At 43.6% G+C, this 22,494-nt stretch overlaps 1 protein-coding gene across 2 annotated transcripts in view; it reads right to left on the bottom strand.

The window, feature by feature from the left end:
* Positions 1 to 10,057: 10,057 nt before the first annotated feature.
* Positions 10,058 to 22,494, bottom strand: part of LOC121576070 (potassium voltage-gated channel subfamily D member 2-like) — a 140,551-nt gene continuing 128,114 nt past the window's right edge. The window contains exons 3-7 of one of the 2 annotated variants that reach the window (XM_041889364.1): positions 16,131 to 16,293; positions 14,308 to 14,406; positions 13,108 to 13,203; positions 12,592 to 12,833; positions 10,058 to 11,236 (exon numbers count right to left, since the gene is read on the bottom strand). In XM_041889364.1, the coding sequence (XP_041745298.1) occupies positions 11,080 to 11,236; positions 12,592 to 12,833; positions 13,108 to 13,203; positions 14,308 to 14,406; positions 16,131 to 16,293 (757 nt within the window). In that variant the 3' untranslated portion in view covers positions 10,058 to 11,079. The remainder of the gene's footprint in view (positions 11,237 to 12,591; positions 12,834 to 13,107; positions 13,204 to 14,307; positions 14,407 to 16,130; positions 16,294 to 22,494) is intronic. The other variant, XM_041889363.1, reaches the window with a different exon arrangement.

The raw sequence follows: 22,494 nt of genomic DNA, 5'->3' as shown, positions 1-22,494 counted from the left end.
GTCCCAAATGGCACCCTACTCCCTATATAGTGCACTAGTTTTGACCAGAGCCTTATGTGCCCTGGTCAAAAGTAGTGCACTATATAGGGAATAGGGTGCCATTTGGGACGCATACAGAGACGACACCTGTCCTTGTGCAACACTAAACCCAAAGTTCTCCAGCAAACGCATGCATTTTCTCAAGGAATCCCTTTACAAAAATATTAAGCCGGTTCTTAAAATGCGGTGGAGCAGAAGGCTAACTAAAATAAGACACTAGAACCTTCTGAGGATTTGTTTTTTTTAAACGACTAAACCATGATGATTTTTACTACACCAAAGAACAATTTACAGCACATGTGCACTAGCAACAGTTGTAATAATTTTTTTTCTTTTTACATGAACAAAAATAAAGACAGTTAACATAATTGTATCAACATCATTTGATATTTTAAAAAATATGTATTTGTGTTTCTCTATTGCCCACCTCCCATTCCCTCTCCCTCTGATACAATGCATATCTTTACCAACAAACAAAACAATTGTTGCATATGTCACATCATAGTCAAGCAATGATGGTGGAGTGAACAGGTTTGGGGGTGGGGCGGTGGGAAAGGGGCGGGGGTTGGATTAGGGGGTGTGGCATTCGCTTCAGCAGTCTCAAGAGCCACGTTCAGTCCGCCGACTTCAGTCATCTTGGATAACGTAAAAGCGGAAATAAAAATATCCATTGTCATCGGAAACGACAAGTTCTCAATAAAACCTCAGAGATCTCACAGCCGAAAAATAGGATATCGTTAATTCAGCTCGCTGGATATTAAAGTGTCATTCAATGCATTTGCATTGATTTCGTTGTACTGATTTGGAATGGTTACAGGATTCCGTCCCCGCCAAGTGCTGAGAGTGTTCTAGCTACGATGATAGCTGAGCCCTATCAGTCAAGACAATATAGAATTATCATAGAGCATCAAACCCCATCAGCTCAAAAAACACTTTCAGTCAATCATGTTTGGTAGACTGGTACAGGAGCTTTCTTTACACTTTGAATTTAATTTTCCATACCAAACCCCCATTTGGTGGTAAAGTATGGAGGCTTGTGTGGTACGAATCAGGATCAAAACAAACTTCATACTGTCTGTAGCAAACCAACATGCACTTCAAATGAACAGAGACCTTCAAAATAAAAGTCTAATCACAGTTTTATCCCCATATTTAGAAGAAAATCATCTTTGTATCAAAATGGAATGGACTCAAATATCTGTGTGTGTTCATATAAGACCTCTTCTATTCCCCTCAGTCAATCTGCTTTAGCATGTCCACGCTGCATAAAACAAGACAAAACACAACATTGGAGTTTGGATAAACTCATCGATGTATCTATAAAAAACTAAATAAACCCTCAATAAAAGAAACAATAAAACCATTTCAAGGTCAGGCATCATGTGGGTGCTGCTTTGAACGATAAACCAGGACAAATCAAGTAGTCAACTCTGGTGGAGAGAGGAGGAGACTTTCAAAATGGCAGCAAAGGTATTCAGTATTCACAATGGCCATTCGGTTAGAAAGGACAGGATGGACAGGATGTGTGTGTGTGTGTGATTCTGAAAAGAGAGGAATAATCATCTCTTTCATACAAGTAGGTAAGTCAGCTCTGAGAGGAAGGGTGAGTGTGATATGCTAGATCACCAATATATACAGCACACACACTGAGGACTCAACCCTTATTGCTCATGCTAACTTCACACATACACATACAGGTGAGAGCAATGGAGTGATGCACGCGCACGCACACACACACACACACACACACACACACACACACACACACACACACACACACACACACACACACACACACACAGTAGCCCTCCCTATTTGTTTTACTATGCTTGTGGGGACCAAACAATTGATTCCCATTCAAAATCCTATTTTCCCTAACCCCTAACCCTGAACCTTACCCTAACCCTTAACCCTTACCTCTAACCTTAACACTGACTTGCAATATACAGACAGAGCAGAAAGTTGCAATAGGCCCATGCAACCCAAGGTTTGATACCAGCACAAACAGAAATCCTCTTAAACTTACCCTAACCTGAACCCTAAACCTAACCCTAATTGTAACCCTAACCCTAAACCTAACCCTTAAGCCTAAAATAGCATTTTAGAAAATTCAGGACATGAAATAAGTCCTCTTTTTTTATGTTCTTGTTTCCCTACCTTGTCAGGCCATTCTGGTGAATTGTTAGGACATTGGGGTCCTGATAAGGTAGGAAAACATGTACACTCACACCCACACACACTTTTCAGGACTTTTTGGGGAGTAAAAATATATGCCAATTCAAAATTATATTTTCCCTAAACCTTTAACCAGAGTATGTGAGCGGAGTTGAGCAGTCGGAAATCCCACTCATTGCTCATGGAGCGGTGCGCAACCACTCCCCTAAAAACTGCTCCTTGCTCACAGGAAGAAAATCTGCTGTTCCAAATTCGCTCCATTCATTAAAATAACAATTTAACCAACACTCATACATTTTTGTGACTACCTGGACCTACCATTTGGTTTTGAAGTATTGAAACCAAACCATATGATTTGAATGAAAAGTTTTATAATAATCATGAAAAGGTGAATGTAAGAAACGCTCATCATTTCAAATAGGCTACATGTTGTATTTAACAGCATATAAACCAGTGTTGTGTTCGAGACCACCTAAAGCGAGACCGATTCAAGACCAAGACCGGAAGGGGGGCGAGACCGAGTCAAGACCGAGACCGGGAGGGGGACAAGGGGTCCGAGATCTAGTCAAGACCGAGACCAGAAAAATGAGAGTCCAATTCAAGACCATGATTGCAATTTTGTCAAATCACCACAATAACAAGAGTTAAAAATGTCCAGTACTTCTGTGTTCCTATTTCAGACCAACATATGGATTCTTTAGACATTCAAAATAGTGAAGAAATGCATACTGACCGAAATTAGAGCCACTCTACCAATATTACTAACCCAAACACAGTGGGGAACAATGGGCCTTCTAAGCCTTCAGAGAAGGGCTAAGGGTTTATAAAATAATGATTATAATAATATATTATTTTCAATGATGTTCTGATTTAATCTCTTTAGTTTTTGTTGGAAAGGAAAGTGTTAACACTGAAGAGAGAAAAAATATCCAATCAGTATTTTTATTTGTACCTCCTTTTTGTCCCCAATTTCAAATATGTCTCATCGCTGCAACTCCCCAACGGGCGGTGAAGGTTGAGTCATGCGTCCTCCGAAACATAACCCGCCAAACTGTGCTTCTTAACACCCGCCCGCACCAACGTGTCGGAGGAAACACCGTTCAACTGACGACCGAGGTCTGCCTGCAGGCGCACAGCCCGCCACAAGGAGTCACTAGAGCATAATGAGCCAAGTAAAGCCCCCTGGCCAAACCCTCCCCTAAACCGGACAATTGTGCGCCTCCCTATGGGACTCCCGATCACAGCTGGTTGTGACAGCCTGGAATCGAACCCGGGTCTGTAGTTTGCCTCTAGCACTGCGATGCAGTGTCTTAGACCGCTGCGCCACTCGGGAGGCCCAAGCCAATCAGGATTTCCTTTGCTGGTCTCTGGGGAGATAAATCTAGCTAGCTAAGTCAGCCATTGGTTAGGCCATCAGAAGATAGATAAAGGCATCTGCCATTCAACTGTAGTAGGGCAACATTTTGGAGTGACAGTGGAATTAACTAATCACATTTTGACTTTCCAAAACTTATGGAAACTTCTGCCTTCTTGAAGGCCAACAGGACACTGTGCAATAGCGAGCAGTAGTTTTTCTACAGTCTAGCTAGCTAGCATTTTTTTGTCGGCTAGTTTGCAGTGGCTGCAGCAGGTGTTATCAAAGAGGATGATGTTGCTAATTTGTTAGCTTCTCCCTTTTCAAGAATCCCTTTCAACAAGAAGTTAAGTTTCAAATGATCATCATCTGGTGAGTGGAACTGTGTTTTTTATTGCAGCGCGCTTGCTGTTGTTAGCCATCTCTTTGAAAATAACTTATGATTGTGAAACATTGTTGCATTTAAAGTGGAGCTGACAGCATTTTAGCAACATTAAATATTTTTAAAATCTGTTCATATACACCCCTAGGAAGAATATTAAACTTTTTTTTTTTACATTTTCTGACAAGCAACAACTTAGATATGGTCATTTTCACGTTTTCATAAATTCTTAGAATGTTTGGGAATTATGTATACTAAGGCATTTGTGAAAATTCTATAGCAATATAGAGTGGGAAAGCGGCCATGCATTTGGACAATTAATAGACACTGCAGGAAATAAAACGGAATAAAAACATCTGTCATGTCCAGGACCGGAGTCTACACACCGGTGCGCTTTTTCAGCTAGTTGGCCGTCAAAATTGCACTGATAAACGATAGGGAATTATAGCCTCCTTGTCTTTCTGCAGCTTGCCTGCCAATGCATGCTTGTCCCACCAAGTACCCAAGCTAACTGGTTAAAGTTGGCTAGCTTGCTAGCTAGCTACTTCCAGACACAAATGAGAGAATACCGTTTTTTTCCAAAACTTATAGAAACTGACCATTTTACTCATCGTAGCAGAGCTGGTTAGGTTGTTTACATGTTATCTAGAGCGTTCTTGACTAACTATTACTTTTTTTGTGTACGTTTACTGACACCAATCGTATTCAGCGGGTGTTGCGAGTTCGTAAATTCATTATTTGTTCTGCGCTCTGGCACACTCAGAAAATTAAATTGGAGTAGATAGCCAGAGTGAATTTGCGAACGGAAGAGATATGTTAATTGGATAACAGTCGTTCAAGTTCTTGCTAGCTGACCAAATGACACCTGCATCTCTAGCTGTGTATAGCCACCGAAAAATGATATGAGGGGAAAAAGTAACTCACCCACTCCTCCAATGGCATGACATCCTCCTAGCACCTAGCTAGCTATTTTACATTTACATTTTAGTCATTTAGCAGACGCTCTTTTCCAGAGCGACTTACATGAGCAATTAGGGTTAAGTGCCTTGCTCAAGGGCACATCGACAGATTTTTCACCTAGTCGGCTCAAGGATTAGAACCAGCTAACGTTAGGCTCCGTGTTTTTAACTTGCTACATAAATAGATAAGCTAGCCTACTAAGCCACGTACTGACTTGTGATCATTGCCCTTGCTAGTTTGATTGTATTGACATCCCCAGACTTAGTTACAGTGGGGAAAAAAAGTATTTAGTCAGCCACCAATTGTGCAAGTTCTCCCACTTAAAAAGATGAGAGAGGCCTATAATTTTCATCATAGGTACACGTCAACTATGACAGACAAAATGAGAAAAAAAATTCCAGAAAATCACATTGTAGGATTTTTAATGATTTTATTTGCAAATTATGGTGGAAAATAAGTATTTGGTCAATAACAAAAGTTTCTCAATACTTTGTTATATACCCTTTGTTGGCAATGACACAGGTCAAACGTTTTCTGTAAGTCTTCACAAGGTTTTCACACACTGTTGCTGGTATTTTGGCCCATTCCTCCATGCAGATCTCCTCTAGAGCAGTGATGTTTTGGGGCTGTCGCTGGGCAACACAGACTTTCAACTCCCTCCAAAGATTTTCTATGGGGTTGAGATCTGGAGACTGGCTAGGCCACTCCAGGACCTTGAAATGCTTCTTACGAAGCCACTCCTTCGTTGCCGGGCGGTGTGTTTGGGATCATTGTCATGCTGAAAGACCCAGCCACGTTTCATCTTCAATGCCCTTGCTGATGGAAGGAGGTTTTCACTCAAAATCTCACGATACATGGCCCCATTCATTCTTTCCTTTACACGGATCAGTCGTCCTGGTCCCTTTGCAGAAAAACAGCCCCAAAGCATGATGTTTCCACCCCCATTCTTCACAGTAGGTATGGTGTTCTTTGGATGCAACTCAGCATTCTTTGTCCTCCAAACACGACGAGTTGAGTTTTTACCAAAAAGTTCTATTTTGGTTTCATCTGACCATATGACATTCTCCCAATCCTCTTCTGGATCATCCAAATGCACTCTAGCAAACTTCAGACGGGCCTGGACGTGTACTGGCTTAAGCAGGGGGACACGCCTGGCACTGCAGGATTTGAGTCCCTGGCGGCGTAGTGTGTTACTGATGGTAGGCTTTGTTACTTTGGTCCCAGCTCTCTGCAGGTCATTCACTAGGTCCCCCCGTGTGGTTCTGGGATTTTTTGCTCACCGTTCTTGTGATCATTTTGACCCCACGGGGTGAGATCTTGCGTGGAGCCCCAGATCGAGGGAGATTATCAGTGGTCTTGTATGTCTTCCATTTCCTAACAATTGCTCCCACAGTTGATTTCTTCAAACCAAGCTGCTTACCTATTGCAGATTCAGTATTCCCAGCCTGGTGCAGGTCTACAATTTTGTTTCTGGTGTCCTTTGACAGCTCTTTGGTCTTGGCCATAGTGGAGTTTGGAGTGTGACTGTTTGAGGTTGTGGACAGGTGTCTTTTATACTGATAACAAGTTCAAACAGGTGCCATTAATACAGGTAACGAGTGGAGGACAGAGGAGCCTCTTAAAGAAGAAGTTACAGGTATGTGAGAGCCAGAAATCTTGCTTGTTTGTAGGTGACCAAATACTTATTTTCCACCATAATTTGCAAATAAATTCATAAAAAATCCTACAATGAGATTTTCTGGATTTTTTTTCTCTCAATTTGTCTGTCATAGTTGACGTGTACCTATGATGAAAATTACAGGCCTCTCTCATCTTTTTAAGTGGGAGAACTTGCACAATTGGTGGCTGACTAAATACTTTTTTTCCCCACTGTACATTCATACATTTTTGTCCAGTATATTGAGTCTTTGAAACTGAAACAGTGCATCCCGAATTGAGGCAGTAAACAATCTACCAGGCCAACTGTGATTTACAACCTGATAGCGATATTTTTTGGACTACCAAGAAATGTATTGGTGAATTATATTAATCATGCATTGAACTGCATCCGTCTATTCTGCCAACAATGCCTTAGTGTACCTCATGGAACATTGAGTCAAATATAAACTATTTTTAAAACCTCTTATGAAGTTGCTTTTGTAGCATAGATATTTTTGACTGATATTATGATTGTCTGTTTGTTTCATATCTGCAAAGTAGTTGAAACGCTGTCAGTTCCATGTTAAACTTTAAATCACCGGTTACTTTGTGTGCTAAACTTGAAATGTTTTTGCAATGGGAAGTAATAGTTGTACATTTTGATTGGGAAATGCTTAATGGTTGTGTTTTTGTATTCTTATGATTGAGACCTACTGGCTTATTATGTCTGAGTTTATGGACTGCTTATCCTTTATCATCATACTGTGTGTGACTGCTGTCTTTCCATCGGCCCTATGCAGTGGTGTATGGAGAAGTGGGTAGACTCAAATTTTGGCAAAAAGTTCCCAAACGACCCGCCCAGCGAAGGAAAGGCACCCTGTGTGAAAAATCCTATGTTATCCTACGTTTTTTAAACGAGTTTTCCTATAGATTTGTCAGATTTTCACTCTCAAAATCACACCTTTTTTTAATAGAAAAAAAATACAAAAATGTGATGGTCTAAGTCCACAACAATGCTTAAACCACATCAATCTGATTGGGTGGGAATGTCAGGGCCTGGCTCCCCAGTGGTTGGTCCTCTGTCCATCCAGGCCCATCTATGTCTACGCCCCTGATGTGAGCAGCACATGATGACAATAATGATTGCAATTATTGAGCATCACAAATAGCTTACTAACATTTTCAATACCTGACTGGCATACCCATTGTTGCCTTAGTTAGCATTTACTGGTTGAAGGTTTAAATGTCTTTCCTACCCTATCTGCTACCGATGTCATTATTCTGTGAGCTGTTCCATGCCAAAACCAGTTGAGAACTGCACACTTGCCTGCAGATAATATTCCGCTGAAACTAGGCTATGTGTTCTGTGCGCATTTGAATATATTTCAAGTGCTTTGCGATTGTGTAGGCTACTTTGTGCATGATTTCTCTATTGTACTACATAATTGATAAGTCGTATACCTCCACTACACTACTTTGATGCGCATCAGTAGGTATTAAGAAGTGAGTATACGCAATGCCCAATTAAGAAAAGTCGGTATATGGCTTATACCTGCGTATAGCCTCCACTACACCACCGGCCCTTTGTGTTTTACAAAAGTGCACTCTCCTACATGAGTGCGCTGGTATTACGGTTGCTGTCCTTTCAGAATCACGAACCTGTCACACACCGAAGGCCTATATGTTCGCCACTGCAAACATGTCTATAATAGATATACAGGCTATATATATTTGGCCCGGCGAAGCGGTTTTATGCGCTGACTGAATGGAAGCTGATAATTATTATTTATTTTTACTTCGCTGGTCAAGACCCGAGTACAAATGTATCCGACACCAAGACAAGACCGAGACAATCAATATTTGGTCTCGAGGCCGGTCTCGAGGCCGGTACCACAACACTGATATAAACACTCTAAATAGGTCAGAAGCCAGACAGGGAGCCTAAGAAGGAACTGAATTACTCAGGCTATATTATTTCTATTATTTCAAGGCTATAGCCTACAAAGAAATACATTGTGAAGCATTTGCGAGTGCGACACTCAAGGCTGGTAGGGAGTCAGGGACATTAAGCGCTCAGCATTTAAACAACATTTCATTGTATTAAATCATTATAGTCTATAAATTGCGCATATAGGCTGTGACTTACTTAGAAATAAATACAAATTAAACGAAAAATGCCTTATTAGGCTTATTAGTGCCTTTGAATTCATTTTTTAGAAACACCAGTTTAGCCAGAGTCTGTGGCATCAGGCTCATACGATGGTGCCTGGATAGCAGGCCAGAAGCGGAGAATATCCTCTCGGTGCTTGCAGAGCCACTGGGGATGCTAAACACCCTTTTGGCCAGTCTTGCCAGGCTGGGCAGGGATGCAGAGCAGTGGTGGAAAAAGTACCCGATTGTCATACTTAAGTAAAAGTAAAGATACCTTCATAGAAAATGACTCAAGTAAAAATGAAAGTCACCCAGTAAAATACTACTTGAGTAAATGTCTAAAAGTATTTGGTTTAAAATATACTTAAGTATCAAAAGTCAATGTAATTGCTAAAATATACTTAAGTATCAAAAGTAAAAGTATAAATCATTTAAAATTCCTTATATTAAGTAAACCAAATGGCACACTTTTCTTGTTTTTTAAATGTAAGGATAGCCAGGGGCACACTCCAACATTCAGACATAATTTACTAATGAAGCATGTGTGTTTAATGAGTCCTCCAGATCAGAGGCAGTAGGGATGACCAGGGATGTTCTCTTGATATGTGTGTGAATTGGACCATTTTTCTGTCCTGCTAAGCATTCAAAATGTAACGAGTACTTTTGGGTGTCAGGGAAAATGTATGGAGTAAAAGGTACATTATTTTCTTTAGGAATGTAGTGGAGTAAAAGTAAAAGTTGACAAAAAATGTAATAGTAAAGTAAAGGACAGATACCCCAAAAAACTACTTAAGTGCTTTACACCACTGATGCAGAGTTATTTTTTTATAGGTAGGGCTAAAGGTTTTTAGGCTAAATAACCCAATCAAAACAGAAAGCTCCTTGAAAGTTGGAATATGACAGGCCTATTGGGACAAAATCAATGATGGCCTATTGTATAGATAATAGAACAAAAATGAAGGAAACTTTTAAGAGATCAGATTTTTTTGTGTATAAATACTTTGCTACAATGACACATTTAATTAGCTACCCATCTCATTCCTTCCTTTTAGCATGTGCTGGTAGTAAGTACACCATCATACTTTCGGGATATGTGTCTTTTCAGATTCCACAATTATTCTTTAGTTGTGGACACTACATCACCGCACTCCCTCTCTTGCTCTTGGTCCTCATCTTTGTAAGTCAGCTTGATTTTGCACCTGTGTGTTTTATCAGTTTCTTTATGAAAATATTTAGCAAACTCCATGACAGTAGCTAAAACAAGGGTCTATAGCAGCACACAAGTAGACTAAACATGCTTGCTGGGCCGGGCATGCCCTGAGCTCGTGGCGTGAGCGCTACTGGAGCGAAATTGGAGTGGGCGAGAAGGACGCCAGCCTTTGGGAATCTCGCTCCGAGCTCCAGTCAAATTGGGCACTCTCTGCTCCTTGCTCCTCTCCAGCTCCGCTCCACTCACATACTCTGCCCTGAACCTGACCTTAACCCTAACCTTAACCCCAAACCTCTAACCGTAAACCTTAACTCCTAACCCTAAACCTAACCTTAAACTTAACCCTAACCCCAAACCATAAACCTAACCCATAAGCCTAAAATTGGATTTTAACAAATTCAGTCCTGACTTTTCAAACATTTTCTTGTTTTCCTACCTTGTCAGGACATTCTGGTGACTTTTCAGGAAATTCTGGTCCTGATAAGGTAGGAAAATATGTACACACACAAACATGCACACACAGTGCACACACCCCCTTGCTCTCCTTTTTGTCAAAATATTTGAAATGTATTTTTCTTTTCTCTCCTACTTCACACATTTCAGAACATGGCAAATATACATCTCCTCTAGTCAAACTCACGGTCTTAACAAACAATACAAACCCAAACAAATTCCACCCCCCCATTTCAGTTTTAAGACATCACATTTAAAGACACACAATATTGAAAAATAGTAATGGTAAGTTTTCCATTAAAGAGTGTTTGGAAGGAGTAGCTGCAGTTAGTTAGTTATCCAGTTGGCTAAAAGCTCTCCATTGGTGTGTCCGTTGCTAGGCGCTAACTCAATCGCCACGGCATCGCAGTCTCTCCCCCACCAAAAAATCCAAGGCGGAGCTTTGTGTTGCAGCTTTACACTGCAACGTTATTTCACCACAAGAGCAGACTTGTAGTAGCTACGTGTAGGAAAACAAAAAGGGTCCTGCAGCCTTAGTTTGTCTAAACTGTCCCCCCAACTACTACACCTCCCCCTTACCCCTTTCCCCCCCTGCAAACACCGTTCTCTGAATGGAGCAGGGAAGGGTCTCTCTTCTATCTCTCTCTCCCTCTCTCTCTCTCTCTCTCTCTGTCGTAGGGTTGTCATGGTGATGGTGGTGGCGGGGGGGCGAGGGGCCTAGAGAGCGGACACCCTGACGATGTTGGCCTGGGAGTAGTCATCCTCGGGCGTGGTGATGGGCGGCGTGGGCAGTGTGATGACGGCCGCCGTGATGTAGGGCTGCTTGCAGTTCAGAGGCACCGTCTCTTCGAACTTAGCGTTCAGACTGGAGCGACTGGAGAGAGAGAGAGAGGGGAGAGAGGGAGAGAGGGGAGAGAGGGGAGAGAGAGAGAGAGAGGGGGGGAGAGAGAGAGGGGGGAGAGAGAGAGAGGGGGGAGAGAGAGAGAGGGAGAGAGAGAGAGAGAGAGAGAGAGAGAGAGAGAGAGAGAGAGAGAGAGAGAGAGAGAGAGAGAGAGAGAGAGAGAGAGAGAGAGGAGAGAGAGAGGGAGAGAGAGAGAGAGAGAGAGAGAGAGGGAGGAGAGAGAGAGAGAGAGAGAGAGAGAGAGAGAGAGAGAGAGAGAGAGAGAGGGGGAGAGAGAGAGAGAGAGAGAGAGAGAGAGAGAGAGAGAGAGGGAGAGAGAGAGAGAGAGAGGGGGGGAATGGAGGGCAGAGAAAAGGTGGAGAATGGAGAAAATTGGGGATGACAAAGAGGAAGGCAGTGAAGTACAAAAAGAGATGGAGAGAATAAGTCAGATATATAGAAGATGAAGAAGAAGAAGAAATAGAAGAAGAAGAAGAAGACGAAGAAGAAGAAGAATATTGGTGAAAAAGACAGGGATAGAGAGAAAGAGAGGACGGCCAGCCAGAGAGAAAGTGGTCCAGTGTTTAGTAACACAGAGAGAGAAGACAGCTGTCCATTCCATGGCCAGGGTTCCCAGACCAGACCAGTCGGACCACACATACACGGACACCATGCCACAGTTGGCCATAGCCAGCATACCAACACACTGACTCACCATGGGAAGAGACTGGCACAGTGTGTGTTTGTGTGTGTGTGTATGAGCCTCGCTGCCATAGAAACCACTATGAATGCATATTTGTGTGTATATTATGTGGTCTATGAATATGTATAAAGTATACAGTATGTGTGCGTGTGTTTGTGTGTGTGTACCTGTTGTCGATCAGTCCTTCTTTCTAATCGTTAATGTGTGTGTGTGTGTGTATACTGTTTAGTTTAATTGATTAGGATCCCCATTAGATACTGCACATGCAGCAGCTACTCTTCTTGGGGTCCACATAAAACGTACAAATACATGACAAAGCACAGAACAGTTATAGACAAGAACATTAAATACAAATAAATAAATACATAAATTAAATAAATAAATAATAAGAGTTATATATTGGAAAAGAAACCAAGAGTTTTAGATGTATTTAAGACCACTTTATTGTTAATTACCCATTCTGATACTGACTGTAAAACCTTGCTAAGAGTCTCAGTGAGCTCACTCGCTGTAGGTGCTGATGTGTAGCTTGTGCAATCATCAGCTTACGTGGTCATTTTAGCTTCTTGTAAAACAAATGGGAAATCATTTGTAAAAATAGAGAAGACACTGTTTGTGTGTGTGTACACTGCATGTATGTATGTACCTGTTAGTGATGGGTCTCTCTCTGATGTGGATGGTGCTAAGCTCCTGGATGCTGTTCCTATGCCCTCCAGTCATGTTGGAGTTGGGCACGTTGAAGCTCTTCCTCTTGTTGCGTCGCGAGCAGCACGACAGGCCTTGGGAGGAGGAGCCAGAGGAGAGGGAGGGGGAGCAAGGTGGGTGCTTCACCATGGAAACCTCCAGCAGGCTGGTCTCAAACGTTTGCTCATCCACAAACTCATGATTCTGAGAGAGAGGGGGAGGATGGAGAGAGAAAGAGAGAGAGAGAGATAGAGAGCCCACACATGTTACTTTTGAGGACAAGGATCGAGCCAAAACAAAAGTGCTGACTACGGCATCCATATTAGGAGTTTTGCCTGAAATCTGACGACTTCCTAATATGGATACTGTACTGTACTCTTAATTAATGGCTTCTGCTCCTTCATGAACATAGACAGATAACAGCAGTGGATACGTCTCCTATTCTCCACCACAGTCATTTCTAAAGCATTGTTCTTACCGTGGTCTTCTCCAGGCAGTGCAATAGGTGATTGTGGTGTGTATCGAACATGGGGTTGGCCTTGCACACCAGCGCCTGGCCTGCTGCCTTTGACGCCTTTTGAGCACAAAAACAAAGATGGACGCATGTTAACACTTTAAACAGACTAGAAAACATGTTCCTCCACGGGGTAGATAGGGGACCAACCAACCAGAGTAGGAGACAGAGAGGGACAGGGCTAATGCTCTTACAACATTATTGCAACCTTCTGCTATAGCACAGGAACATCATGATAACGTTAGGGTCTGTCCATCTCCATTGATCTCCCCCTCCATGCTCAGTATCCTCCAATGATTTGTGATGAATCACTCAATGGTTCAAACTCAGCCTTTCAACAACTACAAAAGCATTTCAACACAAGACGTCTGTAGTTGATGTGTATACTGGTAGGCCTATGTGTCCTGATGTTTGTGTCTGTCTTTCTGGTTTTCTGTTGGCCTCATTTGACCCATGAGAGCCACCGTAGCCTTTCCATACCGGGCCGGATTCAATGTGACGCAGGGGAATGGACCAAGGAGAATGTCTATAAAATCCTGTTCTTCGGACATGTGGAATTTGGAACTCAGAACTTGGAACTTGTGTGGTACACCGTCCTCCAATAAGCTTCACTGTGTCACTTTGACTCCGCCCCCGCATGTGGCGTCGGTCGCTGGCTGATGACATGCATCTAATTCCTCCATGTGATGGTGATCCATGACGCGTTCTGATGATGTCATATCCATAGCCATGCCAAAATGTGGGCAATCCAAAATGCATGTGAGAACAAAATAAACACATGGAAATGAAATAGTAGAAGAAGAAGAAAAAGAAGAAGACGAAGAAGAATAAAATCAAGAGCAGAGAAGTAGAGATGAGGGTGGTTGCAGACAGACCCGTTTCACCAGTCGAGGGTGGTGGGAGGACGTTTTCTTCCCCTCACCCCCACCTTGGGGCCAAGCCTCATGGATTGGGTGCACTGACACCGGTGAGGGGCGCTAGTATGAGCCGCAACCATCCACCCCAGGTTCCGGTAGTTGGCACCAGAGCTCCAGTGCAGTCTTGGTGGGGGTGAGAGATGGGTTTTGGCATGCACTAACCCGGCATCTCACAGACAGACCCCCAAAAATATATTTTTTAAAAAGTTTAAATCAAAAGAACACCACCCGGAGTATCCACGGTTACCTCGTCGATGAGGTCACTCAGCAGCTCGTTGTGTTTATACAGCAAATAAGTGTTAGTCCCTCCACTCTTCCTCGCGGCAATTCTAGCAAGCTTGGTTTTCTGTTTGTGAACAAAACCACACATGCATTTAGCCTGCCACTGAATGTCTGTGTGTGTGAGTGGGAGTAAAAAACATAAAACCATAGCCCACCTCTAGAAACTTTCAAGACCAATTGCTCTTGAAAGACAATAAAGATGTCCCCCAGTAATAGATTCATTCCAGGCCTAAAATCCCACTATCTGACAGTGGCTAGATGTAAACCTTGTATTGCAGCTGTATTTTTTTCTCAACACTTTTTTGTTGTTGTTTTATTCTTACTTTTTTGTTTAAAATAAATGCACTGTTGGTTAAGGGCTGTAAGTAAGCATTTCACTGTAATGTCTGCACCTGTTGTATTCGGCGCATGTGACCAATAAAATTTGATTTGATTTGATTTGATTATTCATTCAAGGCCACTCTCTTTAATGGTGAATGTTGGTGAATTAAATAACTTTGTATCCTCTATGCACAGACAGGCACATGCATGCACCAGCACAGCCAGAGGAACACACAGTGAGGTTCAATAACACACACAAGCTATCCCTGTATCTCTGTCTAACATCCATGTTTCCAGTCAAACCCCAGAGCTCAGTCACCATCCCTCCTAAATGTAAAAACAGATTGTTGTTCTTGGGAGGGAGCTACTTACTGGACGCTCAACAGGGGCTAGAGTTATCTTCCTTCTCTCCCTCCCCCCCTCTCATTCTTTCCTTCTCTCTCTCTCTCTCTCTCTCTCTCTCTCTCTCTCTCTCTCTCTCTCTCTCTCTCTCTCTCTCTCCTCTCTCCTCCCCTCTCTCTCTCTCTCTCTCTCTCTCTGTCGTGTGGATTTACCGTTCTAATTTAAAGTCCTACTCCAGTCTCCTTTTCACCTCATTTAACATCTGATTTACTTAACAAAAAGGTACATCTCAATAAGTGGTGTAGGTAAGTCATGACACATGGTGAGGTGGGCCTTTCCTCTTTTGTTCTCTATTGTTCCTCAAGCAAGGGCGGAGGCTGATGACATCACAAAGTCACCATCAGACCAACTCCTTGAATGCCCTAGTCCTTGAAGTTTGCAGTTATGTCTAAAAAACACTATTTTGCTCAAAACACATTTTTATTTACCCTTTAGTGTGTGTACTTTCACTGTATTCATGCTTGGGATATCTATTTTTCAACAGGAAAAGTAATAAAATCACTGGAGGACGTCTTTAAGAGTGAGGGAGTAACCATGAATTATCATGTAATATGATATGTGTACATGTGTGTAGCCCACTCCTTCGCACATAGAGACGTCTCTGTGTTGCTCTAATTATTGATGTGGAAGTTTGGGGTGGTCCCGTATGACCTAATACGGTTAACATACCACAGGAAGCACACACACAGACACACATAACCACACACTATCCCACATACACACTGAGTTTGTATACACACACAAACACAGAAGCCTGGTAATCTTCCATGTGGTCTCCAATACTCTTTATGTGTGTCCCCCAACAACTCACTCTCTGCTGTTTCCATCTCTGCTGGAGTGTGTGGACAGTATGTATGTGTGCATAGCAGCATGTTTGCGAATTCCATTCCATTCTCAGACACACACAGACATGGCTTACAGTGAGAGTGATTTTCTTCCCTAGGAACATGCCACAACCACATTCAGCTCTGTTGGACCCTTCCAGGTCAGGGTTTATAACCTTTATGGCCCAGGGCCTATGGTGTCACGGGGGGGTGTGAGGGTGGGTGGGACATTGTTGGGTACCTTTTGGGCACGTCTCTTGTCTGCCCGCTGGCTCTGGTGGTAAATGCGGCTGAAGTTGGACACGATGACGGGCACAGGCAGGGCGATGACCAACACACCGCTCAAAGAACAGACAGAACCAACGATCTTCCCCACAATGGTCTTAGGAACCATGTCTCCATATCTGTACAGCGAGAGAGGGAGATAGAGAGAGAGAAAGAGAGAGAGAGGTTAGGACTTAAGGATGGGGGTTTTATGCACATCCAAAGTGATGATTGGAGCTGGACAATAGTTATTAAATTAATAGAAAATAAGGGAATGTCTTCGCGGGCAGCAAAACAGTGAGCATATAGGACTCATCTTCAATTAGAAAAGCAACACACTTCCTCAACCTAGAATGTGTCATTTTAGAGAACATTCAACCATTTTTCAGGAGGCCATTTTCTTGTCATAGATTAGAATGGGTAAACCCGGATACAGTACACTATACAACCACTTGAAGGCACTAGAGAGCCATTGAGCAACCACCCCTGACCTGCACATTATAAACATGATGGAAGATCCAGTAGATATTAAATGTTATGATTATGGTTTATTTATGACTGAATTTGATGTTTGCTGTAGTGCTGGGCTATAATGCATTACCCCGTGCTAAATACTTTTCGGAAATGTCAAAGCGGAAAACTTCTGAAAAGGAAGAACACTTCAAAGTCCAAAATGACACAGAAAATCCCAGGCACAAACCATCTCTCTGGTTTCTCTTCTGCTATATCATCCTCCCTTTCCCCTCCTCCCTCTTTCTTCCCCCCTCTTTAAAAACATTATTGGACACCTCCACGTTCTGCCTTTCCCTTCTACCTTCCCTCCTTTCCTTTCCCTCCACTCATCCCTATTATTCCCATTCCCAACATTCCCATCGTTAGACACAGGGACTCCCGAGGGGGAACACAAAGTACCTGAGTGTTTCTTTTGGAAGTGCCAGAATGTTCTTTAAAGCGAGCCTAATGACAGAGTAGCACAGTCACAAACCAACAGAGAGCCTCTAAACCATCTGTAGACTAGCAGGGATAAAGCTATATCGTAGCACTGAGAGTGTTTGTCTCTTTCTCACCCCAGAGCTCACCACACCCACACCCCCTGCATGGCCTCCAGATGCCCTCTCTGTCAGTAAATGGGGCTCCAGTTGTCTCAGGGGTTTCAGTAAATCCCACCACTGTCTGTCCGCCCTCTCCTCAGTGAGTCAGCCCGCCGATTTACAACCACGGCAACCCCTGAAACCATGGCAGCACACCCTCACAGACGGGCCTGGAGATCTTCAACACACAGAGAGATTCCTGTCTGATGAGTGATGTCATCACTGCACGACCCTGAGGGTCAGTGTCGAGCTGCTTTGGATATGAGTTTGAATATGAGTTTGTATGAGCAGTATATGAGCACAGGGTGTGGTTAGAGCCCTCCATTAGATATGACTTTGAATGAGTTTAAGAATGAGTTAGAGTCCCACCTCCTTTAGGTATTACAACAAGTTTATAGTAGGCCTACTCCCCCTTTAGATACAAGGTGGAATTTATGATATCCTTACTTTAGATATAAGTTGGAGTTTTAGATACGAGTCTGGTATGAGTTTTAGATATGATTCTGGCTATGAGTTTTAGATATGAGTTAGAGTATGAGTTTTAGATATGAGCATGGATATGAGTTAGTTTTTTATATGAGTATGAGTAATTGAGTATATGGTATGAGTTTCAGATACGAGTTCTAGTACAATTGGGGCAGTGTATCTCCTTGTGACTGTAATTTAATTACTAAGATGAGCTTCAGGGCTCATCTACCCAGCACATGAAAGACTGTACCATAATTATACACACACAAAGGAGTCACATTCTCCCATTACATTACTGTAATTAACCATGAAGAGAGAGAGAAGAAGAGGGGGAGGAGGGGAGAGGGAAAGGGAGAGAGGGGGAGGAGGGGAGAGGGAAAGGGAGAGAGGGGGAGGAGGGGAGATGGAAAGGGAGAGAGGGGGAGGAGGGGAGAGGGAAAGGGGGGAGAGGGGGGAGGAGAGGAGAGGGAAAGGGGGGAGAGGGGGGAGGAGGGGAGGAGGGGAGAGGGAAAGGGAAAGGGAGAGAGGGGTAGGAGGGGAGGAGGGGAAAGGGAAAGGGAAAGGGAGAGAGGGGGAGGAGGGGAGGGAAAGGGAGAGAGGGGGAGGAGGGGAGAGGGAAAGGGAGAGAGGGGGAGGAGGGGAGAGGGAAAGGGAGAGAGAGAGGGAGGGGGAGAGGAATGGAATGAGAGAGAGGGAGAGATAGAGAGAAAGAGAGAGGGAAAGGGGATACCTAGTCAGTTGTACAACTGAATGCATTCAACCGAAATGTGTCTTCCACATTTAACTCAACCCCTCTGAATCAGAGAGGTGCGGGGGGCTGCCTTAATCGACGTCATCGGCACTTGGGGAGCAGTTGTTGTTTGTGGTTAACTGCCTTGCTCAAGGGCAGATTTTCCACCTTGCCGGCTCAGGGATTCGAACAAGCGACCTTTCGGTTACTGGCCCAACGCTAGAGAGGGAGAGCGAGATAGACGGATATATACATATATACATACAGTGGGGAAAAAATGTATTTAGTCAGCCACCAATTGTGCAAGTTCTCCCACTTAAAAAGATGAGAGAGCCCTGTAATTTTCATCATAGGTACACGTCAACTATGACAGACAAAATGAGAAAAAAAAATCCAGAAAATCACATTGTAGGATTTTTAATGAATTTATTTGCAAATTATGATGGAAAATAAGTATTTGGTCAATAACAAAAGTTTCTCAATACTTTGTTATATACCCTTTGTTGGTAATGACACAGGTCAAACGTTTTCTGTAAGTCTTCACAAGGTTTTCACACACTGTTGCTGGTATTTTGGCCCATTCCTCCATGCAGATCTCCTCTAGAGCAGTGATGTTTTGGGGCTGTCGCTGGGCAACACAGACTTTCAACTCCCTCCAAAGATTTTCTATGGGGTTGAGATCTGGAGACTGGCTACACCACTCTAGGACCTTGAAATGCTTCTTACGAAGCCACTCCTTCGTTGCCCGGGCGGTGTGTTTGGGATCATTGTCATGCTGAAAGACCCAGCCACGTTTCATCTTCAATGCCCTTGCTGATGGAAGGAGGTTTTCACTCAAAATCTCATGATACATGGCCCCATTCATTCTTTCCTTTACACGGATCAGTTGTCCTGGTCCCTTTGCTGAAAAACAGCCCCAAAGCATGATGTTTCCACCCCCATGCTTCACAGTAGGTATGGTGTTCTTTGGATGCAACTCAGCATTCTTTGTCCTCCAAACACGACAAGTTGAGTTTTTACCAAAAAGTTATATTTTGGTTTCATCTGACCATATGACATTCTCCCAATCATCTTCTGGATCATCCAAATGCACTCTAGCAAACTTCAGACGGGCCTGGACATGTACTGGCTTAAGCAGGGGGGACACGTCTGGCACTGCAGGATTTGAGTCCATGGCGGCGTAGTGTGTTACTGATGGTAGGCTTTGTTACTTTGGTCCCAGCTCTCTGCAGGTCATTCACTAGGTCCCCCCGTGTGGTTCTGGGATTTTTGCTCAACGTTCTTGTGATCATTTTGACCCCACAGGGTTTGATCTTGTGTGGAGGCCCAGATCGAGGGAGATTATCAGTGGTCTTGTTTGTCTTCCATTTCCTAATAATTGCTCCCACAGTTGATTTCTTCAAACCAAGCTGCTTACCTATTGCAGATTCAGTCTTCCCAGCCTGGTGCAGGTCTACAATTTTGTTTCTGGTGTCCTTTGACAGCTCTTTGGTCTTGGCCATAGTGGAGTTTGGAGTGTGACTGTTTGAGGTTGTGGACAGGTGTCTTTTATACTGATAACAAGTTCAAACAGGTGCCATTAATACAGGTAACGAGTGGAGGACAGAGGAGCCTCTTAAAGAAGAAGTTACAGGTCTGTGAGAGCAAGAAATCTTGCTTGTTTGTAGGTGACCAAATACTTATTTTCCACCATAATTTGCAAATAAATTCATTAAAAATCCTACAATGTGATTTTCTGGATTTTCTTTTCTCAATTTGTCTGTCATAGTTGACGTGTACCTATGATGAAAATTACAGGCCTCTCTCATCTTTTTAAGTGGGAGAACTTGCACAATTGGTGGCTGACTAAATACTTTTCTTCCCCACTGTATACAGAGAGAGAGAGAGAGAGAGAGAGAGAGAGAGAGAGAGAGAGAGAACAGACAGATTGGAGGGCAGAAGATGTCCCTCCTGTCAAGGTGCCACAGTTGCCTTCGACAACCAGAACAGACTGCAGTAGCAGTGTCCTTCCCCCCCCTCCTCCTTCTCTCACCCCTCCTCCATCTCTCTTCCTCCTGTGTCTGTACTAAGGTAGCATCCCTCCTGTTCTCTGGCAGCTTGCCATGCCTTTATAAGGAGCACTTTAGGATTTGTCCTATCCTTACCCACACAATGTTTTCTTTAGAGAGACCTCAACCACTCCAGAACACTCCACAACATGTTCTTTATAAAGACTTCCACCACTCCAGAACACTCCACAACATGTTCTTTAAAAAGACCCCCACCACTCCAGAACACTCCACAACATGTTCTTTATAAAGACTTCCACCACTCCAGAACACTCCACAACATGTTCTTTATAAAGACCTCCACCACTCCAGAACACTCCACAACATGTTCTTTATAAAGACCTCCACCACTCCAGAACACTACAAAAACAACAGAGGACACGGTCATTATCAGAGCCAGACAAAGGCCCCTGCCTAAGGTCTAATATGGGCTAATTATCCATTCTGAATGTGTATCAGCCGCCCACTCTGTGAGAACATAGCTTTGTACATAATGAATGACTAATGCTTGATTACCTGCTTACAATGAGGCCCCGCTCCCCGCTTCTCTGCTCTAAGCTCAATGGATGAATCAGATAGGTTCGATATAACAGTGCTGTGTGTGTGAGTGTGTTGGCTCTAATCTCTACCCTCTCTCTGTTCCCTGTCTCTCTCTGCTCTGTGTCCGCCGCAATTCAATATGACAGTGTGCCAATTAACCCCGTGACCCCGGCGGTTCTAGCGACAGCGCGGTGACAAGTGGACAGGCGGAGGGGCGGACAAACGGCCACGCTAACACAGGGGCGACGGATCAGCGCTGCTCTGCTCGCCGCGCCAGAGAGGACAGGCTCTAGCCCTTTACCGTTTTCAAGCAACAAAAGCGGTTTACTGATTGAGAGGACAGAGGAGAGAGGATTAGAGGAAAGGAAAAAGGGTTGACAAGGGGGAGGGGACTGGATGGGCTGTGTACGTGGTGGTGCTTTAATGAGGTAAACACACAGGAAAACAGAGAAAGGTGACCACACACTCTAGTGAAGGCCACTGTCACATTGAGTATGACTCAGAGAAGATAGAGGTAAAGTGTATGGAATTAGAAAAGGTAGACTAATGAACACCTATGCACGCACACACACACACACACACACACACACACACACACACACACACACACACACACACACACACACACACACACACACACACACACACACACACACACACACACACACACACACACACAAAGGCAAGGTCAAGAGTAATCTCATTCCATTTCCCTGAGTGGTGGGTAGAGGGTGCAGCTCAAGGTTTAGGGCGGACACGACGCAGATCGCTCACTGACACTAAGTTTGCCTGTCACCTTGACGACCGCACCCCCATTACCCACCAATCAGGAGAGGAGACAGCAAAATATGCCCAATAACGCCCCTAAGAGCTCTCTGAACTAAGACTAGATACCGACTCAAAGGTTAGCTCCTTGTCTCTACAAGTATGGAGTGAGAGAGAGAGAGAAAGAGAGAGGGAACAGTCGAAAGCTGAAGTCAAGAGAGGAAGACAAAAACACTTCCTGCATGGACTAATCCTAGAGCTCAAGTCTAATACCTACCACATCAACGCCTCCACAACACTACCCACAACTCTCATCCTCTCCTCTCCCCAACCTCTCTCTTCATCTCCTCTCATCTCCCCCAATCACTCTCTTCCCCTCTCCTCTCCACTTGTATGTTTCATGGTCACTCCTCTCCTCCCTCTACTTTTCCCCTCTCTACTTTGTACAAAACGATAGCAGGAGATTTGGGGGCATGTAACAGTGGGAGGATTATTCTACTCTATTTTGTGTGAAATGCTAATCTAATCCTTCCACTGTTTAATGCAGCTGCACTCTGTGCTCTTATAGCTGTTATTATATTACGTCTGACTAGTGCAGGACCTTGGCTGACCCACATGTTTTCAGCTCCATCTTTTCCCACTGATCGTCGTACAGTTAAGAGTCTACAGTCAGGTAATAGGAGTGGTGTTGGAGTGTTT

This window comes from Coregonus clupeaformis, unplaced genomic scaffold (assembly GCF_020615455.1).
Source record: "Coregonus clupeaformis isolate EN_2021a unplaced genomic scaffold, ASM2061545v1 scaf0009, whole genome shotgun sequence".
Classification (NCBI taxonomy): Eukaryota; Metazoa; Chordata; class Actinopteri; order Salmoniformes; family Salmonidae; genus Coregonus; species Coregonus clupeaformis.
The sequence above is the reverse complement of the archived record's forward strand: the minus strand, read 5'-3'. Positions and strand labels throughout refer to the sequence as shown.